This window comes from Hypanus sabinus, chromosome 24, assembly GCF_030144855.1.
Source record: "Hypanus sabinus isolate sHypSab1 chromosome 24, sHypSab1.hap1, whole genome shotgun sequence".
Lineage (NCBI taxonomy): Eukaryota > Metazoa > Chordata > Chondrichthyes > Myliobatiformes > Dasyatidae > Hypanus > Hypanus sabinus.
This window is the reverse complement of record NC_082729.1, coordinates 27,548,971-27,571,912: the sequence shown is the minus strand read 5'-3', so window position 1 is coordinate 27,571,912 and position 22,942 is coordinate 27,548,971. Positions and strand designations below refer to the sequence as shown.

Sequence of the window (22,942 nt, the reverse complement as noted above, 5' to 3'; positions counted from 1 at the left end):
AGTGGAAGTGCGGAAGGGGGAGGCAGGGAGGGAGAGAGACCTGTAATTCCACCCCCAGTTTCTAATTTGGAGCCAGTGTTTTCCAACACCCAGGATGATGTCAGGAAGGAGAAGTGGCGCGATGACTGCTGGGAAATGTAGTCTTTTTTTTCTGTCAGGCTCCTCCTGCTGGTTGCACGTGAGTAATGGTAAGTTTCCCGGAGCCGGCCTCTCGCGCATGCGCACTGGTGATTTCCCGGGGTGGGGCGGCGGCGGTGGTTACGCATGCGTAGTGGTGATTTTGGCGGGGGGGGGGCTGAGCCGGTTGGTTACGCATGCGTAGTGGTGATTTTATGGGTCTGAGCCGGTTGGTTACGCATGCGCGGTGGTGGTGCGTACCGGCCGAGACGGTGAGGAGTCGAGTTGGGAGGAGATGGCGGGGGGCGGATCGTGGTCGGCGGCGGTGCTCCAACTCCTGAAGAGGATGAATTCATTCCACTCGCAGGGTTGTGCATTTTGTCGCCCCTCCTGCACCAGCCCTGATGCAATGCTTTTCTCTTAGCCCCCGCCTAATAATTGTTGCCAAAAAAAGAGGGTATAAAGGTCGCAACAGCAAACTTTTGTTTGCGCTGGGAGTTGGGATTCCTGGGTGAGGGAGCGCCGTGAGGAGGGAGCTCCGTGCCGGCGGGTGGGTGCGCTGGGGGGACGGGGGTGGTGTGGCGCGGGTCGTTGGGTGAAAGTGAGGGAGCGCCGCCGGTGGGTCGGACGTGGTGAAGTGGGGAGGCAGTGAGGGAGCGTCGCCGGTGGGTCGGACGGGGTGAAGTGGGGAGAGGCAGTGAGGGAGCGTCGCTGGTGGGTCGGATGTGGTGGTGGGGAGATGCAGTGAGGGAGCGTCGCCGGTGGGTCGGACGGGGTGAAGTGGGGAGAGACCGTGAGGGAGCGCCGCCAGTGGGTCGGACGGGGTGAAGTGGGGAGGCTGTGAGGGAGCGCCGCCGGTGGGTCGGACAGGGTGAAGTGAGGGAGCACACCGTGGAGGGGAGGGGGGGTTTACACCTGCACTTCCCAAGCCTTGCCATTGACCTCCCTCCCTCCTCACCGCAGGGTCATCCAAGAGTTCCTGCAGGCCGCTGTACGTGGCAGGCCAGCAGGTCGGGCTGGTGCCGCCCCGGGTCTCCGCCCACCTCACCGACTACCCCGACGTCTTCCAGCCGTCCCGGAGCGAGCTGGGGCCGGTGGAGCTGTGCGCCGGGCTCTCCACCTACGAAGAGCGATCCTGCGCCCTCCGCCGCGTCCTGGAGCACTGGAAGAGCCTGCAGCTCTTCGACTGCCTCCGCGGCTGGAGAGATGAGGTGAGGCCACTCGGTCAGAGGGACACCCTTGCTGGGCGTCTTGAGGTTTACATCCAACTGGCCCACAATGTTAACCCAAGATCAATCTAACCCTCCCCTCCCACAGAGCCCTCCATTTCTCTATCATCCATCTGCCTAATATTTTCTTAACTGGTCCTAATCTCTACCATCACCCCTGGCAGCACATTTCAGACATTTACCACTCTCTGTGTAAAAAAAACTCTGACAGCCCCCACCCCACACTTCCTTCTAATACCTTAAAATTATATCCAAGTGCTGGAGGAACTCAGCAGGCCAGGCAACATCTATTGGGGGAAAACCTTCAGCAGGACTTGAAATTATTTCCATTTTGTTTCGCCAGTCACGCTCTGGGACAGATCTCTGGCTATCCATCGTCTCTGCCTCTATCAAGTCACCTCTCATCGTCCCTCGCTCCACAGAGAAAAGGCCCCAGCTCGCTCAACCTCACCTCGTAAAACATGCTCTCTAAACCAGGCAAATCTCCTCTGCACCCTCTCTGAAGCTTCCACATCCTTCCTATAATGAGGTGACCAGAACTGTGCACATCACTGCAAGTGTGGTCTAACCAAGACATTATCTCACAGCTCTTCAATGCAACCCCCACCACCCCACGCGATTAATGAAGGCCAACACCACACACCTTCTTAACCACTCAATCAACATGTGCTGTAACATTGATTTGAACTCCAAGGTCCCTCCATCCCTCCACATTGCTAAGAATCCTGCCATCAACCCTGTATTCGGCCATCAAATTCGACTTTCCGCAGTGAATCACTTCACGCTCTACCGGGTGCATTTGCCAATGCTCTGCCCATCTCGGCATCCTGTCAGTGTCCCGTTGTAAGCCATGACAGTCTTCTCCACTGTCCACAGCTCCAAGCTGGTGGAGAGGGAGATAGGGCATTGAGGAGGGAGTGCTGTTGGAGGGGCAGGCACTCCAGTTGGGTTTGGAGGGGAACACCCCCACTCTCTAATGCTCCTGTCTCTGTGCTTTGGCAGAGTTATGATGTGATGCCCAGGTTCTGTGACCCACCCCTTCTGCAGCTGGAGCGGTCGGCAGCCAGTGAGTCTTTGACATGCTGTGGGGGGGAGTGGGGTGGGAAGAGTGTGTCTCCTCTGTGTCTCTCCCCCGTGTGATAATGCTCTCCCTCCCCTGTGTTTGTGTTCATGTGCAGTCGAGGGGTGTGTGTGTGTGAGAGAGAGCAGGCCTGCACCTGTGTGCGGATAGGTGCCCTGAGTACACGACAGCCCGTCTGGCGTGACGATATGAGCGAATGGGCTCTCTGGGGGTGGGGGGGAGGAGGTGGGAGTGAGACTGAATCCCTGAACCCTCAGCTCGATCTCATCCCGCCAGGTTTGTTTGGGATAAAGACCTACGGGGTCCACGTGAACGGATTCACCCGTCTGCCAGACGGGGAGATGGCCATGTGGGTGGGCAGACGGGCCCACTCCAAGCCCACCTTCCCTGGAATGCTGGATAACCTGGTAAGGAATGGAGAGTGATCCTGGGATTGACGGGAATGTTCCTGGCCGGAGTTTAGAAGAATGGGGGGGGGGGGAGGGGAGGTAATCTCATTGAAACCAATCGAGTATTGAAAGGCCAAGATAGAGTGGACGTGGAGAGGATGTTTCCACTCACGGGGGAGTCTAGGACCAGAGGACACAGCCTCGGAATACAAGGACGTCCCTTTAGAACAGAGATGAGGTTTTTTATCCAGAGGGAGGAGAATCTGTGGAATTCATTGCCACAAACGGCTGTGGAGGTTGAGTCACTGGGTAAATTTAAATTGTTTGTTGATAGGTTACAGGGAGAAGTAAATAAACAAAAGTAAATAATACAGGGATAATAAAACAACCATGGTGCAGCAGACTTGGTGGCCTAATTCTGCCTGCAGCCCCCACCCCACCCTCGGAAACAGGACCCACACTCACCGGTTGTCCATCGCTCTGTGTCGCTCCCCCCCCCCACCCAGGTGCGGGGTCACCTACCACTGCATTTGTATATCCAGGCCACTGGGGTCACTCCGGGCAGTCTAGTGTTGTCCCCTCTGGGCGATCGCAGCTTCCTCAGACTGACCTCTCCGTCCTGGGCAGGCAGCGGGCGGACTGGCAGCTGGCTTGGGCGTGAAGGAGACCCTGGTGAAGGAGTGCGAGGAGGAGGCGTCCATCCCAGAGTCCATCTCCAGCAGGGCCAGGCCCGTCGGCAGTGTCAGGTAAGGCCTGATCTGTTGGCTCCCTTCCTTGGGGTTTTTGGAGGGTGGGGAGCAGCCAGGCCATTCAGCCCCCCTCCCCGGACGTGTTGAGGGGAACTGGTATTGGTTTAATATTGTCACACATACCGTACAGTGAAAAGCTCCTCTTCCATACAGATCAGATCACTACACAGGCAGATGGAAGTGAAACAATAACAATGCGGAATAAAGTGTAATGGTTACAGAGAATCTGCGGGCAGACACACGGATCTTTGCCGGCTGCTTTCCTGAGGCAGCGGGAAGTCTGTGGAGGGGAGGCTGGTTTCCGTGATGTGCTGAGCTGTGTCCATGCCCACTGAAGCCCTGACGAAGGGTCTCGGGCCGAAACATTCCCCTCCCAGATGCTTCCTGGCCTGCTGAGCTCCTCCAGAGTTTTGAGTGTGTGCTGCTTTGGATTCCCAGCTTCTGCAGAATCTAAAGAGCAAACACAAGGGAGTCTGCAGGTGCTGGAAATTCAAACAACAACACACACAAAATGCGGGTGGAACACAGCAGGCCAGGCAACGTCTATAGGGAGAAGCGCTGTCGACGTTTCGGGCCGAGACCCTTCATCAGGACTAACCAAAAGGAAAGATAGTAAGGATTTGAAAGTAGTGAGGGGAGGGGGAAATGCAAAATGATAGGAGACCGGAGGGGGTGGGATGAAGCTAAGAGCTGGAAAGGTGATTGGCGAAAGTGATACAGAGCTGGAGAAGGGAAAGGATCATGGGACGGGAGGCCTCGGGAGAAAGAAAGGAGGGGGGGGAGCACCAGAGGGAGATGGAGAAAAGGCAAACATCTAAATATGTCAGGGATGGGGTAAGCAGGGGAGGAGGGGCATTAACGGAAGTTAGAGAAGTCAATGTTCATGCCATCAGGTTGGAGGCTACCCAGCCGGTATATAAGGTGTTGTTCCTCCAACCTGAGTTTGGATTCATTTTGACAATAGGGGAGGCTCGTGTCTCTGACTCTCTGCCGTCTCGGGCAGAACGTTTGCCATACCGAGCTGGGCGCAGCCGGATAGGATGTGTTGGGGGGGCGGGGGGGTGGAGATATTTAGAAGGAAATTCTGAAACCCGGGTCCACAGTCACTGAGATTTGGGGGAGCAGCCGCGAGGTGGGGGTCTCAGGCGAGTCACCTCCCACTCATGGCTTCTCCCTCTTCCTCGGACGGCAGTTACACCTACGAAGATGAGCGAGGCATCTTTCCCGAGTGCCAGTTTGTCTACGACCTGGAGGTCCCTGCAGACCTGGTGCCGCAGGTGAAAGACGGAGAGGTGCTGGAATTCTACCTCTGGCCTCTGGAGCAAGTAAGTGGGGTTGAAATTCTCTCTCAGGACCACACTCCCAACCCCCCCCACCCCATCATTCATCTTTCCCCTTCATCCCCATTCTCCTCATAACCCTAGACCTCCTTACCAATCAAGAATGTGTCAATTTCTGTGAATCCCACAGCCATCTGTGGCAACAGGTCCCACAGAAACACCACCCTCTAGCTAAAGAAATGCCTCCTCATCCCTCTCTGCCCTCTGGTTCTAGGCTCCCCCACTGTTGGAAACATCCTCTCCATGTCCAACCTATCGTGGCCTTTCAATATTCAGTAGACTTCAATGAGATTGCCCCTCCCTTCCCAGCCGCTGTTCCAATTGACCTTGTGTCCAACATTTCCAATGACAGCTTGTTCCACGCTCTTGCCACCCTCTGTGTGAAATTCCCCTTAAACATTTCAGCTTCTGCCTTAAATCTAAGACCTCTAGTTCTCGTCTTGCCCATTCCGAGGGGGGAGAAGTCTTTCTAGATTCACCTTAACCCTTCGTAGTTCTGTTTACCCGTCTAAGATTCTAATTCTGCTCCTGAGGTCTCTCCTCACTCTCCTGAACTCCTGAGAAAGTCCTGCTGGAGCTCTTGGGGAGGGTTTAAATTAATTCGGCAACGGGGATAGACAGGCAGGGCTGAGGATGGGGCAGTTGGTGCACAAGCTGAGGCAGTGTGATGAGGGACAGAGGAAGGACAGGCAGATGATGGGGCAAAATTGCTGTCGGTGGGCTGGGTTGAGGTGTAACGGGACAAAATCGAAAAGGGTGACGTGACCAATACAGGACTGAAGGTGTTACACGCAGTGTACAAAGTAAGTTAAAGATTGACAGGCATTTCTGGAAGAGGGTCATAGTTGGGAGCTTAACATCCCAGGATACCCACTGTATGGAAAGGACAGGCATGGCGTCACTCTGGTAGTTTAAAAAGAAGATTAAATCAAATCCTTAGAAATGATGTGATCAGAAGATCCAGAATTCCTCTGGGTAGAGTTAAGAAACTGCAAGGCTATCAAGATCATGATGGAAGTTATACACAGGCCTCCAAACAGTGGCCAGGATGTGGGCTGACCCACAGTACAATGGGAGACGAAAATGCATGTCAAAAGGGCAACGTTAGGATAGCCTATGGGGATTCCAATATGCATGTGGATTGGGAAAATCAAGTTGGTGCTGGATCCCAGGAGAGGGAATTTGTAGAATGCCGACAAGACATTGTGACAGTGAGTATAGGAATAGAGTGAGGTGGGGGATAAATGCGTGGCTGAGGGGTTGGAGCAGGGGGCAGGGATTCAGATTTCTGGATCATTGGGGATTCTTTTGGGGCAGGAGTGACCTGTACAAAATCGACGGGTTGCACTGGAATCCCGGGGGACTGATATCCTGGCAGGGAGGTTTGCTAAGGTTACTGGGCAGAGTTTAAACTAGAACTGTTGGGGGGTGGGAACCGGACTGAAGAGATGGAGGAAGGGACGGTTGGCTCACAAATAGAGAAAGCTTGGAGACAGTGCAAGAGGAAGGATAGGCAGGTGATAGAGAAGGGATGCGCCCAGACCGATGGTTTGAGATGTGTCTATTTTAAGGCAGGAAGCTTAGAGCGGATGAGCTTAGAGCGTGGATCAGCACTTGGAGCTTCGATGTTGTGGCCATTACAGAAACTTGGATGGCTCAGGGACAGGAATGGTTCCTTCCAGTGCCAGGCTTTAGGTGTTTCAGAAACGACAGGGAGGGAGGCAAAAGAGGTGGGGGCGTGGCACTGTTGATCAGAGATAGTGTCACGGCTGCAGAAAAGGAAGTCATGGAGGGGTTGTCTACCGAGTCTCTGTGGGTGGAAGTTAGAAACAGGAAGGGGTCAAGAACTCTACTGGGTGTTTTTTATATAGACCACCCAATAGTAACAGGGACATTGAGGAGCAGATAGGGAGATAAGATTCTGGTAAAGTTTAATAATAACAAGGTTGTCATGGTGGGAGATTTTAATTTCCTAACTATTGATTGGTATCTCCCTAGAGCAGGGGGTTTAGATGGGGTGGAGTTTATTAGGTGTGTTCAGGAAGGTTTCCTGACACAATATGTTGACAAGCCTACAAGAGGAGAAGCTGTACTTGATTTGGTATTGGGAAATTAACCCGGTCAGGTGTCAGATCTCTCAGTGGGAGAGCATTTTGGAGATGGTGATCACAACTGTGTCTCCTTTACCATGGCATTGGAGAGGGATCGGAACAGACAAGATAGTAAAGCGTTTAATTGGAGTAAGGGGAAATATGAGGCTATCAGGCAGGAACTTGGAAGCATAAATTGGAAACAGATGTTCAGGGAAATATGCGGCAGAATTGTGACAAATGTTCAGGGGACGTTCTGTGTAGATACGTTCCAGTGAGACGGAAGGGCTGGTAGGGTACAGGAACCGTGGTGTACAAAGGCTGTTGAAAATCTAGTCTTGGTGAAAAGAAATGCACACAGAAGCACCTTAGTCTTCTGGATTAGCCTCCCATGAGGGACTTTGACAAACAGCTTACTAAAATTCATGTAGACAACACCCTCATCAGTCTCTCTCGTCACATTGTCAAAAAACTCAATCTTAAGTTGGTAAAGCACACAAAGTACACTGCAGATGCTGTGGTCAAATCAACACGCTGGAGGAACTCAGCAGGTCGGGCAGCATCCGGAAATGAGCAGCCAACATTTCGGGTCGAGACCCTTCGTCAGGACTGGAGGGAGGGGGCAGGGCCCCTATAAAGAAGGTGGGGGGAGGGTGGGAACGAGAAGGCTGGTAGGCGCCAGGTGACAAACCAGTAAGGGGAAAGATCAAGGGGTGAGGGAGGGGAAAGGCTGGAAAGGTGAAGAAGGAATGTAAGGGGAAAGTACTATGGGTAGTAGTAGGAGGCAGAACCATGAGAGAGGTGATAGGCTGCTGGAGGAGGAGGAGGAGGCAGAGTGAAAGTGGGATGGGGGAAGGGAGAGGGAGGGAACTACCGGAAGTTGGAGAATTCGATGTTCATGGGAGTGAGGTTGGAACAGGAGGAGTGGTGAAGTTGAGACTGTTGATGTCTCGGTGACAGTTGGAGATGAAAAGATCGACTGCAGGTAGAAGGCCCGGTGGGAGTGTCCAGGAGGAGGAGGAAACTTCAGGTAATTCCCTCTCCTCCTTCCCCCATCCCACTTCCACTCTGCCCCTCCTCTTCTAGCTGCCTATCACCTCTCTCATGATTCTGCCTCCTTCTACTACCCATAGTACTTTCCCCTTACATTCTTTCTTCACCCCTCCGGCCTATCCCCTCCCTGCTTCCTCTCCCCCACCCCTTGATCTTTCCTCTGATTGGTTTCTCACCTGGCACCTTCCACCCTATCCCCACCTTCTTCAGTCCTGATGAAGGGTCTCGGCCCGAAACGTTGACTGCTCGTTTCCACGGATGCTGCCCGACCTGCTGAGTTCCTCCAGCGAGTTGTACGTGTTGGTGAGGTGTGACCTGCCCCAAGGCCTTGTTGGCTCTCCCTAATTAGGCCATGAGTTTCCAAATGCTCACATATCCTGTCCCCCAAAATTTTCTCCAGCAATTTCCCTACAACCTACATGAGGTTCACTGATCTATAGCTCCCAGGATTTTCCATTGTTCCCTTCTTAAGGGAACTTGGAAGCATAAATTGTAAACAGATATACTCAGGGAAATGTATGGAAGAAATATGGCAAGTGTTCAGGGGATATTTGTGTGACATTTTGAGCAGATACATTCCAATGAGACAGGGAAAGGATGGTAGGGTACAGGAACCGTGGTGTACAAAGGCTGTTGAAAATCTGGTCAAGAGGAGGAGCTTATGAAAGGGTAACAAACTATGTAATAATAAAGATCAAGATTATAAGGCTAGCAGGAAGGAGCTTAAGAATGAAATAATGAGAGCCAGAAGGGGCCATGAGAAGGCCTTGGTGAGCAGAATTAAAGAAAACCCCAAGGCATTCTACAAGTATTTGCAGAGCAAGAGGATAAGATGTGAGCCAATAGGACCAATCAAGTGTGACAGAGGAACTGGAGGAGATAGCAGAGGTACTTAATGAATACTTTGCTTCAGTAGTCACTATGGAAAAGGATCTTGGTGAACTTACAGCAGTTTGAAAATCTTGTGTATACAGACATTAAGAAAGAGGATGTGCTGGAGCTTTTGGAAAGCATCAAGTTGGATAAGTCACTGGGACCAGATGAAATGTAACTTAGGTTACTGCGGGAGGCGAGGAAGGAGATTGCTGAGTCTCTGGCGATGATCGTTGCATCATCAATGGGGACAGGAGAGGTTTTGGAGGGTTGCAGATGTTGTTCCCTTAATCAAGAAAGGGAGTAGAGATAGCCCAGGAAATTATAGGCCAGAGGCTTACTTCAGTGGTTGGTAAGTTGATGGAGAAGATCCTGAGAGGCAGGATTTATGAACATTTGGAGAGGCATAATATGAATAGGAATTGTCAGCATGGCTTTGTCAAAGGCCTGATTGAATTTTTTGAGGATGTAACTAAATATGTTGATGAAGGTAGTGCAGTAGATGTAATGCATATGGATTTCAGCAAGGCATTTGATAAGGTACCCCATGCATGGCTTATTGAGAAAGTAAGGAGGCATGGGATCCAAGGGCACTTTGCTTTGTGGATCCAGAATTGGCTTGTCCACTGAAGGCAAAGAATGATTGTAGGCAGGTCATATTCTGCATGGAAGTTAGTCACCAGTTAAGTGCCTCAGGGACCCCTACTCTTCATGATTTTTGTAAATGACCTGGAGGAGGAAGTGGAGGGATGGATTAGTAAATCTGATGACACAAAGTTTGAGGGTGTTGTGGATAGTGTGGAGGGCTGTCAGAGATTACAGCAGGACATCGATAGGATGCAAAACTGGGCTGAGAAGTGGCAGATAGAGTTCAACCCAGATAAGTCTGATGTGGTTCAATTTGGTAGGTCAAATACGATGGCATATTTGATTAATATGCCATCATATTAATGGTAAGACTCTTGGCAGTGTGGAAGATCAGAGGGATCTTGGGGTCTGAGTCAATAGACAATAGGTGCAGAAGTAGACCATTCAGCCCTTTGAGCCTGCGCTATTCTGAGATCATGGCTGTTAACAATACCCAGTTCCTGCCTTGTCCCCATATCCCTTGATTCCCCTATCCATAAAATACCTATCTAGCTCCTTCTTGAAAGCATCCAGAGAATTGGCCTCCACTACCTTCTGAGGCAGTGCATTCCAGACCCCACAACTCTCTGGGAGAAGTTTTTCCTTAACTCCGTCCTAAATGACCTACCCCTTATTCTCAAACCATGCCCTCTGGTACTGGATTCTCCCAGCATCTGGAACATACTTCCTGCCTCTGTCTTGTCCAATCCCTTAATAATCTTATATGTTGCAATCAGATCCCCTCTCAATCTCCTTAATTCCAGCGTGTACAAGCCCAGTCTCTCCAACCTCTCTGCGTAAGACAGTCCTAACATCCCAGGAATTAACCTCGTGAATCTACGCTGCACTTCCTCTACAGCCAGGATGTCCTTCCTTAACCCTGGAGACCAAAACTGTACACAATACTCCAGGTGTAGTCTCACCAGGGCCCTGTACAAATGCAAGACAATGTCCTTGCTCTTGTACTCAATTCCCTTTGTAATAAAGGCCAAAATTCAATTAGCCTTCTTCACTGCCTGCTGCACTTGCTCATTCACCTTCAGTGACTGATGAACAAGGACTCCTCGATCTCTTTGTATTTCTCCCTTACCTAACTCTACACTGTTCAGATAATAATCTGCCTTCCTGTTCTTACTCCCAAAGTGGATAACCTCACACTTATTCACATTAAACGTCATCTGCCAAGTATCTGCCCACTCACCCAGCCTATCCAAGTCACCCTGAATTCTCCTAACGTCCTCATCACGTCACACTGCCACCCAGCTTAGTATCATCAGTAAATTTGCTGATGTTATTCTCAATGCCTTCATCTAAATCGTTGACGTAAATCGTAAACAGCTGTGGTCCCAATACCGAGCCCTGTGGCACCCCACTAGTCACCACCTGCCATTCCGAGAAACACCCATTCACCGCTACCCTTTGCTTTCTATCTGCCAACCAGTTTTCTATCCATGTCAATGGCTTCCCCCCCAATGCCATGAGCTTTGATTTTATCCACCAATCTCCTATGTGGGACCTTATCAAATGCCTTCTGAAAATCGAGGTACACTACATCCACTGGATCTCCCTTGTCTAACTTCCTGGTTACATCCTTGAAAAACTCCAACAGATTAGTCAAGCATGATTTACCCTTGGTAAATCCATGCTGGCTCGGCCCAATCCTATCACTGCTATCTAGATATGCCAGTATTTCATCCTTAATAATGGACTCTAGCATCTTCCCCACCACCGATGTCAGGCTGACAGGTCAATAGTTCTCTGTTTTCTCCCTCCCTCCTTTCTTAAAAAGTGGGATAACATGAGCCATTCTCCAATCCTCAGGAACTGATCGTGAATCTAAGGGACATTGGAAAATGATTATCAATGCATCCGCAATTTCCAGAGCCACCTCCTTTAGTACCCTAGGATGCAGACCATCTGGACCTGGGGATTTGTCAGCCTTCAGTCCCATCAGTCTACTCATCACCGTTTCCTTCCTAATGTCAATCTGTTTCATTTCCTCTGTTACCCTATGTCCTTGGCCCATCCATACATCTGAGAGATTGCTTGTGTCTTCCTTAGTGAAGACAGATCTAAAGTACTCATTAAATTCTTCTGCCATTTCTCTGTTTCCCATAACAATTTCACCCAATTCATTCTTCAAGCGCCCAACATTGTTCTTAACTATCTTCTTTCTCTTCACATACCTAAAAAAAAGCTTTTGCTATCCTCCTTTATATTCCTGGCTAGCTTGCGTTCATACCTCATTTTTTCTCCCCGTTTTGCCTTTTTAGATAAGTTTTGTTGTTCTTTAAAAACCTCCCAATCATCTGTCCTCCCATTCACCTTAGCTCTGTCATACTTCCTTTTTTTTTAATGCTATGCAATCTCTGACTTACTTTGTCAACCACTGTGGCCCCTTTCCCCCCTTTGAATCCTTCCTTCTCTGGGCCAGCTCCTCCCTCATGGCTCCATAGTTTCCCCTGTTCAACTGCAACACTGACACCTCCGAGCTGCCCTTATCCTTCTCAAATTGCAGATAAAAACTTATCATATTATGATCACTACTTCCTAATGGCTCCTTTACTTCAAGATCGCTTATCAAATCCTGTTCATTATATAACACTAAATCCAGAATAGCCTTGTCCCTGGTCGGCTCTCGTACAAGCTGTTCCAAGAATGCATCCCGTAGGCACTCTACAAACTCCCTATCCTGGGGTCCAGCACCAACCTGATTCTCCCAATTCACCTGCATGTTGAAATCCCCCATAATGACTGCATTACCTTTGCCACATGCCAGTGTTAACTCCCTAATCAACTTGCACCCAATATCCATGCTACTGTTTGGTGGCCTGTAGACAACACCCATTTGGGTCCTTTTGCCCTTACTGTTCCTCAGTTCTATCCACACAGACTCTACTTCTCCTGACCCTATGTACCCCCTTGCAAAGGACTGAATCTCATTCCTCACCAACAGGGCCACCCCATCCCCTCTGCCCACATTGCTGACCCTACGATAGCACGTATACCCTTGTACATTCATTTCCCAGGTCTGATCTCCCTGCAGCCATGTCTCCGTTATCCCAACAACATCATAGTTACCCATTCGCACCTGAGCTTCAAGCTCATCCGCCTTATTTCTGACATTGTGCATTCAGATATAGAATTTTTAGCCCATTTCTCCTCTCTCTGTTTGAATCGCTGCCTTTTGTACTTAACCCAGCTCCCCGAACTCCCGTCGGGCTATACGCCCCTAGAATTTTGTTATTCTTCCTAAATTTACTTATTCTTTCTGCACATTTAACTCCATGTTCTGTCAGACCATCCCTCTGTACATGTGACCTCTTTATCACTTGTTCCGCCTCACCTTTCTCTACTACACACTTAATATTCCGGAACCGTGTAGTCCCCACCGGTCCTTTATTATTCCTCTCGCTATCCTCTCTCACATTCTGGATCCCCGCCCCCTGCAAATTTAGTTTAAACCCCCACCCCCCAAGAAGCACTAGCAAACTTCCCTGCAAGAATGTTAGTACCGCTGCAGTTTAGGTGTAAACCGTCCCTTTGGAACAGATCCCACCTTCCCTGGAACAAAGCCCAATTATCTACAAACCTGAAGCCCTCCCTCCTGCTCCATCCTCTCAGCCACGTATTAATCTGTATAATCCTTCTGTTCCTTGCCTCACTTGCACGTGGCACAGGTAGCAATCCTGAGATTGTTACCCTGGAGGTCCTGCTCTTCAGTTTTGCACCTAACTCCCTGAACTCCCTACGTAGGACCCCCTCACTCATCCTACCCATGTCATTGGTCCCTACATGGACTACAACATCTAGGTTCTTGCCCTCCATCTCGAGAATAACCTGCACCCGAACTGCGATGTCTCAGACCCTGGCACTAGGGACCAGAGACCATCCGAGACTCCCGATCTTCCCCACAAAATCTCCTATCCGCCCCCCTGACTATAGAATCCCTATCAATACCGCTGTCTTCTCTTCCCTCCTCCCCTTCCTAGTCGAGGGTCCAACCTCAGTGCCAGAGACAGGACCACTGCAGCTTGTTCCTGGTAAGTCATCCCCACCAACAGTATCCAAAACGGTATACTTATTGTTGATGGGAACGGCCACAGGGGTGCTCTGCTCTCTCTGTCTGCTCCCCCTGCCTCTCTTGACTGTCACCCATTTGCCTACCTCCTGTCTTTTCAGTGTGACTACCTCCCGATAACTCATAACTATCTCTGCCTCCCGAATGATCCGTAGTTCATTCAGCTCCTGCTCCAATTCCCTAACTCGGTCTGACAGGAGCTGCAGCTGGATGCACCTATTGCAGGTGTGGCCATCAGGGACAACTGAGTCCATAGGACACTCAGAGCTGCTTTGCAGGTTGATTCTGTGGTTAAGAAGGCATACAGTGCTTTGGCTATCATTAACTGTGAATGAGTTTAAGAGCTGAGAGATAATGTTACAGCTATTTGGGACCCTGGTCAGACCCCACTTGGAGTACTGTGCTCAGTTCTGGTCACCTCACTACAGGAAGGATGTGTAAACTATAGAAAGGGTGCAGAGGAGATCTACAAGGATATTGCCTGGATTGGGGAGCATGCTGTCTGAGAATAGGTTGAGTGAATTCGGTCTTTTCTCTATGGAGTGACGGAGGATGAGAGGTGACCTGATAGAGGTGTATAAGATGATGAGAGGCATTGATCGTGTGGATAGTCAGAGGCTTTTTCCCAGGGCTGAAATGGCTATCACGAGAGGGCGCAGTTTTAAGGTGCTTGGAAGTAGGTACAGAGGAGATATTAGGGATAAGTTTTTCCACTCAGAGAGTAGTGAGCGTGAGGAATGGGCTGCCGGCAACGGTGGTGGAGGCAGATACAGTAGGGTCTTTTAAGAAACTCCTGAATAGGTACGTGGAGTTTAGAAAATAGAGAGCTAATAGGTAATTAGCTCTAGGTAATTTCTAAAGTAAGTACATGTTCGGCACAGCATTGTGGGCCAAAGATCCTGTATTGTACTGTGTTTTTCTATGTTTCTAAGATTTTTTTCTAGAGCAGCTTGTGATTGAGCGCACTAGGGGTACCAGAATTCTGGATTGGATGTTATGTAATGACCCAGATTTGATTAGGGAGATTAAGGTAAAGGAATCCTTGGGAGGGAGTAGTCATAATATGAAATAGTTCACTCTGCAGTTTGAGAGGGAGAAGGTGAAGACAGATATGTCAGTATTACAGTGGAGTAAAGGGAATTTTGGAGGAATGAGAGAGGAGCTGACCAAAGTTGATTGGAAGGGAGCATTAGTAGGGATGATGGCAGAACAGCAATGACAAGTTTCTGGGAGGGTGCAGGAAAGATGCATCCCAAAGGTGAAGACTTCTAAAGGGAGGATGAGGCAAACGTGGCTGTCGAGGAAAGTCAAAGGCAGCATAAAAGCAGGAGAGAAACAATATAGCAAAATTAATGGGAAGCTTTTAAAAACAACAGAAGACACCAACAGCTGCACTTGTCCAGCATATTAGCAGGTTATTTATTTGTTATTGGTCATCTTACTCCTCTTGTGCAAGAAATATGAAGATAAGGTAGCCAATAATGTAAAAGAGGAATTTTTTCAGCTATACAGAAAGTAAAAGAGAGGCGAGAGTAGATATCAAACCACTGGAAAGTGATGCTGGAGAGGGTAATGAGGGCCAGGAGTGGCGGACAAACTCAATCCGTACAGTGCCTATAGAAAGTATTGGTAGTCTTCATGGTTTATGATTTTACAACATTAAATCCCAGTTGATTTAATTTGGCTTTTTTTTAAACACTGATCAACTGAAGTGGCTCGTGTTAGAGTGAAAACAAAGTTCTACAATTTGGTCTAAAAATTATTACAATTATAAAACACAAAATAATTGATTACATAATTACTCACCCCCTTCAAGTCAGTATTCAACTCCAGGGCCTGCTGCAGTGAAGCATCCCCACGATGCAGCCACCACCATGCTTCATGGTAGGGATGGTGTGTTCTTGATGATGTGCAGTGTTCGGATTACACCAAACATAGTGTTTCGTCTGGTCTCCAGAAAGCTCAATTTCTGGTTTATCGGACCATAGAACCTTCTTCCAGTTGACTTCAGAGTCTCCCACATGCCTTCTGGCAAACTCTAGCCAACATTTCAAGTTTTTTTTCCAACAGTGGCTTCCTCTTTGCCACCCTCTCATAAAGCTGTGACTGGTGAAGCACCTGGGCAACAGTTGTTGTTTGCAGAGTCTCTCCCATCTCAGCTACTGAAGCTTGTAACTCCTCCGAGTTGTCATAGGTCTCTTGGTTTCCTCCCTCACTCACCCCCTTCTTGCACGGTCACTCAGTTTTCGAGGACAGCCTGCTCTAGTTAGATTTACAGCTGTGCCATATTCCCCATTTCTCGATGATTGACTTAACTGAACTTCAAGGGATATTCAGTAAGTTGGAAATTTTCCTGTATCCATCTCCTGACTTGTGCTTTTCAATAACCTTTCATGGAGTTGCTTGGACTGTACTTTTGTCTTCATGGTGTAGTTTTTGTCAGGACACTCACTCACCAGCAGTTGGACCTTCCAGATACAGGTGTATTTTACTACAATCAATTGAAATTCCTTGTCTACACACATGATCTCCATTTAACTAATTATGTGACTTCTGAAACCAGTTGACTGCACCAGTGATGATTTGGTGGGTCATATTTAAGGGGGTGAATACTTGTGCAATTAATTATTTTGTGTTTTATATTTGTAATTAATTTAGGCCACTTTTGTAGAGGTCTGTTTTCACTGACGCGAAAGAGTTTTTCTGCTGATCAGTGTCAAAACAAAAGTCAAATTAAATCCACTGATTCAATGTTGTAAACAATGAAACATGAAAACTTCTGGGGGCGGGGGGTGGTGGTGAATACATTTTACAGGTACCATATTTTGTATCAGTCTTCACTGTGGAATGCTAGAAATGCGAGCGTGTTGGGGCAGAAGTGAATGTCATGGCTGTAATTAGGAGAAGCTGAAAGGTAGATAAGCCACAGGGTTCTCAGAGGTAGCTAAAGAGATGTGGAAGCATTAGTTGTGATCACACATATTTCCTCACACTTAATTGTCCTGTAAATGTTATCACGCTCCTTGTGTATGGAAGGATGTTAAAACGTTGGCAGCAAAGTCGAAAGTAAATCTATTATCAAAGTACACCTGTCACCCTGTACAACCTCGAGGTTTGTTTACTTGCGGCATTCACAGTAAACCCGTAACAGAATCGATGAGAGACCGCACCGGCTTGGGCGTTTGACCAGTGTGCAAGGGACAGCTGTTCACAGATTTACTGAGTCTAAGGGGTTTGGATTTAGAAACATCAGACGAGAGGGTTTCCTCGAACATAGATTTGTGCAGTTCAGACCCTTTGGCCTGTGAACTGCCTGTGCTGGCATTTTAACCTACTCCCAGATCAGTCCCGCATAGCTCTCTGTTTTTCTTTCAGCCTGTGCCCAACAGTTTCTTAAAAATTGTTTGTACCACCACCCCGGCAGGGTGTTCCACACACCCACCACCTCACCACTCCATGTGGGTGGGGTGGGGGAGCTACCTCTGACAGTTCATCTGTACCCTGGCAGACCTAACTTGCTCGTCCTATACTCATAAGACAAGCTCTCTAATCCGGGCAACGTCCTAGTAAATCTCTGCACCCTCTCCACATCCTTCCTATAATGAGGTGAACAGAACTGAACTAGGGTTTTATAGAGCTGCAATGTTACCTTGTGGCTCTTGAACTCAATCCCCTGACACACCGTACTCATCCTTAACCACCCTATCAACTTGCACGGCAAGTTTGAGGGGTCTGTGGAGGAGGACCCCAAGATCCCTCTGTTCCTCCACACTGTTGAGAATCCTGTCGTCAACCTTCCAACCTTCACCCTTTCCTCCTTTGAACTGATCAGCCCATCTGTGTCCTATAAATGCACTATCCACAACTCCCATCTTCAGACTTACTAACCCACCGTTCCATTTCCTCATTCAAGTCATTTATAAAAATCACAAAGAGCAGGGGACCCAGAACAGATCTCTGCGGAACTCCACTGGTCACTGATCTCCATCTACAACCACCCTCTGCCTTCTGTGGGCAAGCCAATTCTGAAGCTACCCAGCCAGGTTTCCCTGAACCCCATTCCTCCTGAATGAGCCTACTGTGGGGAACCAAGCACGTGGGAGGTTGGGAGCTAGAGGTCCTTGTTTAAAATCTAAACTGTCGACAAGTAAATTCAGGGCTTTTCTGAGGGTGGTTTAGAACTCGGGTTTGTAAATATTCTTAAGGTGATAGTGGAGAGATTGAAGAGCGAGGCAGGTAAATGACTGCACATCAGTGGTGACTCATTTGAGTGGCACACAGTCGAGGGACACATTCCTACCAATCCAAACTCGGATCTAGACACGGGCCCTTCAGCCCAACATGTCTATGCTGACCTTTTGCCATCTACACTCTTTGTCACTTTCACCCATCACTTCTCAAGCTTCTTGCTTGATCCCTACTCTTCCCACTCCCTCACTCGGATCCACCAATCACCTGCCATCCTGTGAGCCATTCTGGGCCCCTAATCTTGGAAATGATGTGTTGACCTGGGCAGGGGTCAAAGTTAGGGGTCAAAGGAGGTTCACGAAAATGATTCCAGGATAGAATGATGTGTCATAAAAAAGAGCGTGCTATGGCTTGGGGTTTGTATTCACTAGTTATTGAAACCTGTTGAATGCTGAAGGGCCTTGACAGAGTGGATGTTTCTATGGTGGGGGGAGTCTAGGACCAGAGGTCTCAGAATAGAGGGTTATCCATATAGAACAGAGGCGAGTTGGAATTACTTTAGCTAGAGAGTGGCGAGTCTGTGGAATTCATTGCCTCAGCTGGCTGTAGAGGTCAATTCACTCGGCATATTTAAGGCAGAGTTTGATTGATTGGTCAGGGCATGAAGGGATACAGGGGAAAGGCAGAAGATTGGGGCTGAGGGGGAAATGAATCTGTCAGAATGAAATGGAGGGGACTCGATGGGCCAAATGGCCTAATTCTGCTCCTATATTTTATGGTCTTTTGAAATGTACTGGCTCTCCTTTCAGCGCTTACAAAGGGTCTCAACCTGAAACATCAACTATTAATTTCCCTTTGACTCACTGAGTTCCTCCAGTATTTTGTGTTGCCTGTCTCTCCCCCCCCCCCCCCCCCCCCCAATTCCATTTGGCCGCATCAGGACTGTACCTTGTCTGCTCAAATCTCTGGTGAACTGGACTGAAAACTCGGTCATTCCTGAACCATACTCGTGCACGCAGCTCGCAGTTTCCTGCTGCCGCTGTAAAGGGGAGTGAGAGTTCCCCTGAAGATGAGAACCATCTCCTTCTATTGATATTAAGGAAGAGGTGATTCCCCTGGCCCCAGGCGTCAAGCACTGCCACCCCCTCCCTGTAGGCTGTCTCATCGTTGCTGCTGAGTCATCAGTGACCTTGACAATGTGATTTCACGTGTGTGCGGCTGAGCAGTCTGTCATGGGCTCAGCACACAGCCCTGGGGTGTACGACTTCCTCATAGTACTTTGAATTCTGTTACTTAAAGAAATGTTCACAGTTGAAGAGTAAGTGAGGTTCCAGGAGACAAGTTAGTGATCTTGGTAAGTTTCACAGAGAACAGGGGATGGGAAGAGAGAAATGGCGTACTAATAGAATGACTGTGGGAATGAAGGAGCCCAACACGTGAGGAGTGTTTGACCCTGGGCTTGTACTCACTGGAGTTTAGATTTGGAGTAAGGGAATCTCATTGAAACCTACTGAGTGTTGAAAGGCCTAGATAGTGGACATGGACAGGAAGTTTCCTAGAGTAGGAGGGAGTCTAGGACCAGAGGGTACAGCCTCAGACATCACTTTAGAACAGAGTGGGGAGGAATTTCTGCATCCACAGGTTGATGAATCTGTGCCACAGACAACTGTGGAGGTCAGGACGTCGGGTTGATTAGCAGGACAATGGGGTTGAAGGGGATAATGTATCAGACGTGATGGAATGGTGGAGCAGACTCGATGGTTCAGACAGCCTAATTTTGTCTTGTGGTCCTGGGTGAGTTGAGAGGGAACAGGAGTGGCATGGCATACGGACGTTTTGATGACTCCAGCATGGGGAGGTCGCCTGTGACATAGGGGTGTGCCAGTTCCCTCACCCTTGCCATGACCTTGCCTTCTCTCAATCTGTTCCTTCCCCAGGTGAAGGAGGCCATCGTGGGCTCAGAATTCAAACCCAATTGTGCCCTGGTGGCCCTGGACTTCCTCATACGGCACGGAGTGGTTGATGCTGATGGAGGTGAGTGCGAGGAGAGGGGGTTGGGGCTAATACGGAGTTGCTCAGGGAAGTGAACGCCTCCCACTAAGGGGTTTAGATGGGGCGGGGGCAATCATAGCAGATCAATGAGCGCACTCCCATCACTGAGCACTTCCTCAACTGAGGACAGTCACCTCAGAGTTGGATCTATGCACAACAGTGTTGCCCCAGTACGATTTCCTCCTCACCTCCACCTCACTCCCCTCTGTGAGCACGGCACCCCCCATCTCCCCTTCCCCCTGCCTCGCCTCTCACTCCCCTACCCAACTCCTCTTTTCTGTGTTTCAGAGCGATACTACCAGCAGTTCGTCGAGGGTCTGCACCGGGAGCTGTGAGACGCTCTCTCCATCCCGAATCTCTCGAGCATCTTGAGCCACTGACTGACAGGAACCCCCAGCTGCCGATTCTCCCCTCTCCCCATCCAATTCTGGGAGCAGAACTATGGTAGGGACTGACCGAGGGGCCCACGATTAAAGGATACCGCAACTGCTCTTCCTACACGTCGTTTCCTCTGGGAGATTTGGAGCAAGGGTATAAATCCCATGTTGTAACTACGGGCGAGAGGGACACACTCGGATCAGCAAAGACTGAGGGGAGAGATAATTTCACACCACACGGCAAAACTGTCCAATACCAGAGGGTTTTAGTGCAAAGGATGCAAAGTTCAGAGGATGTGCGCTAGGCAGGGTGGTAGTGGGATTATGACAAGCAAGTGAACATGCAGAGTATGGACATTGTGCAGGCACAAGGGGTGAGGTTTGGATCAGGGCTGAAGGGCTGGTTTGAAGGAGACCCATCACAAAGCTGGGATTGTTTTCACTCCACCCCTCAACGTCTAATACCAGAGGGCAGGCTTTGAAGGTGAGAGGCTCAAAGTGGAATTTTTACGTGGGGAGAGGTATTGGGGTGTCGGTGGAGACCCTTCCAAGAGACATGGATATGAGGAAGATGGAGGCTATTGACATGGTGCAGGGTGAAGGGATGAGTTTTTGATTTACTTTTTAGCTGGTTTGGAAAAGGTTCAGACCTTGCACCAGTGAAGATGTAGGTCTGTCAGGAGGGATGAAGGAACAAGTAAAATTATTTTGTGAAGAATACAGTGAACGGTAGCTTCAGCATTTCAACAGTGTGTGGTGAAATACAGTCAGGAGCTGTTGAGTTAGTTCCTGATGAAAATCTTAAGTCTTGAGCAGATCTACAATATGGATTAAACTGCCTTGTAATAGGGAACACTGTCAGAATGCAGAATCATCTAAAGATCGTGTCACTGTGTTGGGTGCTCTAACCCTGCAGGAACCTGTATTTTTTTCATCCCAGAGCTTTCAAAGTTATGAAGCAGTTTCCAGTAATTTACTGTGATCAACAGAGAAGGGTGGATTAATCGGTTCGAATGTTACTTTATTCCGGAAGAGAGAGCTCACAGTGACTGGGCTGGTCTGAGCAAACACTGCAACATCATGCTGCCCTGCACATCCAGAAGTAAAAATCCTGGTAAAGAATAATGTTTATACTATTTAACTGCTACCTCTCTGTACATCATTAATTCAACCCCCGGACAATAGCATATTACGCCCTTTGAAGGCTCAGTTATAGCTCCCTATTTATGAAGCACATGAGTACAGGAATTTGTGAAATAATTAATGTGAGATATTATTTATGGAAGTCAGTCGAAGCATCAAAACTGAAGAATAGATGACATAAATTGTGGTCGGGTTTACCGTTCAAGCCTGCACCTGGTGAGGAAATTGGAAATGACTTTTTAGGATTTCAAAGCAAAAACAAATTGTACAACACAGGCTGCTTTCTTATGCTAAAGAAGTAAATAATCCTGCTGTGACAGATGCAGATAATAGATGAGTGGATGGGTAGTGATGATAATGAGCCTACTGTTTGACATTATACTGCCACTGAAATTGTGCAGATGGCTGTGAGCCCAGAGACAAAAGACTGTGGGGGTGAAAGTAGTGATAAAAATGAGGAAGAGGTAGCCAAAAAAATGTCAGTTGATCGAACAGGCGAACTGATAAAAGACCGATCATCGCAGTTTTATTACTGTAAGGAATGTGCACGTGTTGCAAGATGAACTGATCAAAGTCAGACCAAAATACACGAAACAAAAATAGCTAAGAAAAGTGCGAGATGAGTAGACACTTGGAAAATTCATTGCAGTCAACTTCGGCTCACACAGATGTGCTGCCACCTATCGAAGATGTTGTGTCATCTTCAACACCAGCAGCTCGTGAAGATTCAAACACCTTTCAAGATGAAACACAAGACAATCCTGATGACCATCACTTACAGATATGTTGCTGTGCTTTGGAAGTGTTAACAGTCAACCTTCTGATGCAAGAAAATGCAGATACCTTGTAAGATATTTTGCCTGCACTGTACTTCAATAAAATTTACTTTTCATTTGTCATTTCTTTTCTCTTTATTATCCTTGGGTGAGGTGATCATCTAGTGGGTTAGAGGTGTTTATTTAAACCTAACCCTAACCACTGCACAGCTCCAGGCATTCCGGATGGTGTTCAGGAGGTATGGATAAGGTGGAAAGGGGGTTCTAAAACCAGACAGGAGTGAGCACGAGATGTAATGTTTGGACGAGGATGATGGGGATGTTACAGCATCAAAAATGTGTTTGAATAGGAGATGGACCAGCTCTTTGCCTCATTGGTGTTGTACCAAACCAATAACGCGTCCCTTTTAACCAAACTAGTCCCTTTTGCCTACACATAGTCTATATCCTTCCACTGTCTGCACATCAGCATCACGGTTCATAATCACAGGTGTGAAACTTGCCGCTCAATGTCACAAATTGCTGGTGGTGGTGAGGGCCCTTGATGGATTCTGCCTTCGTGAGGTACCACTTTCACTACTGGGGAGGGTTGTGCCTCTGATGTACAGTCCCCTGCAGTTTATGATCAGTGTTGTTGTCTCCATACCTATTAGAATGCTCTGCACAGTACATGCTGAATCTCCTCATATTCCTAATGAAGGCTCGCCACTGGCCCAGGATCGATCCTCTGAAATACTGATGCCCTGGAACTTGGAGCTGCTCCCCTCCCCCCCTTTC

The 22,942-nt window shown here is 48.6% G+C and overlaps 1 protein-coding gene across 2 annotated transcripts; it reads left to right on the top strand.

The window, feature by feature from the left end:
• The first annotated feature begins 335 nt into the window (after window positions 1-335).
• On the top strand, window positions 336-22,288 carry tpk2 (thiamin pyrophosphokinase 2). 2 transcript variants are annotated; one of them, XM_059949493.1, is made up of 9 exons: window positions 336-485; window positions 1,081-1,328; window positions 2,349-2,412; window positions 2,704-2,834; window positions 3,444-3,562; window positions 4,758-4,890; window positions 13,541-13,591; window positions 19,755-19,851; window positions 20,158-22,288. In XM_059949493.1, the coding sequence occupies exons 1-9, from the start codon at window positions 413-415 to the stop codon at window positions 20,202-20,204; spliced, it is 963 nt and encodes a 320-aa protein (XP_059805476.1). In that variant the 5' UTR covers window positions 336-412; the 3' UTR covers window positions 20,205-22,288. The 2 variants fall into 2 exon arrangements, with proteins under 2 accessions (XP_059805476.1, XP_059805477.1); XM_059949494.1 differs by lacking the exon at window positions 13,541-13,591.
• The last annotated feature ends 654 nt before the right edge of the window (window positions 22,289-22,942 follow it).

What these genes read in the sequence shown, in the direction of transcription:
- tpk2 (XM_059949493.1), top strand. Translation starts at nt 413, where the DNA reads ATGGCGGGGGGCGGATCGTGGTCGGCGGCGGTGCTCCAACTCCTGAAG. An exon ending in GAATTCATTCCACTCGCAGG is followed by an intron (nt 486 to 1,080) that starts GTTGTGCATTTT and finishes TCCTCACCGCAG; the next exon opens with GGTCATCCAAGAGTTCCTGC. An exon ending in CTGGAATGCTGGATAACCTG is followed by an intron (nt 2,835 to 3,443) that starts GTAAGGAATGGA and finishes CGTCCTGGGCAG; the next exon opens with GCAGCGGGCGGACTGGCAGC.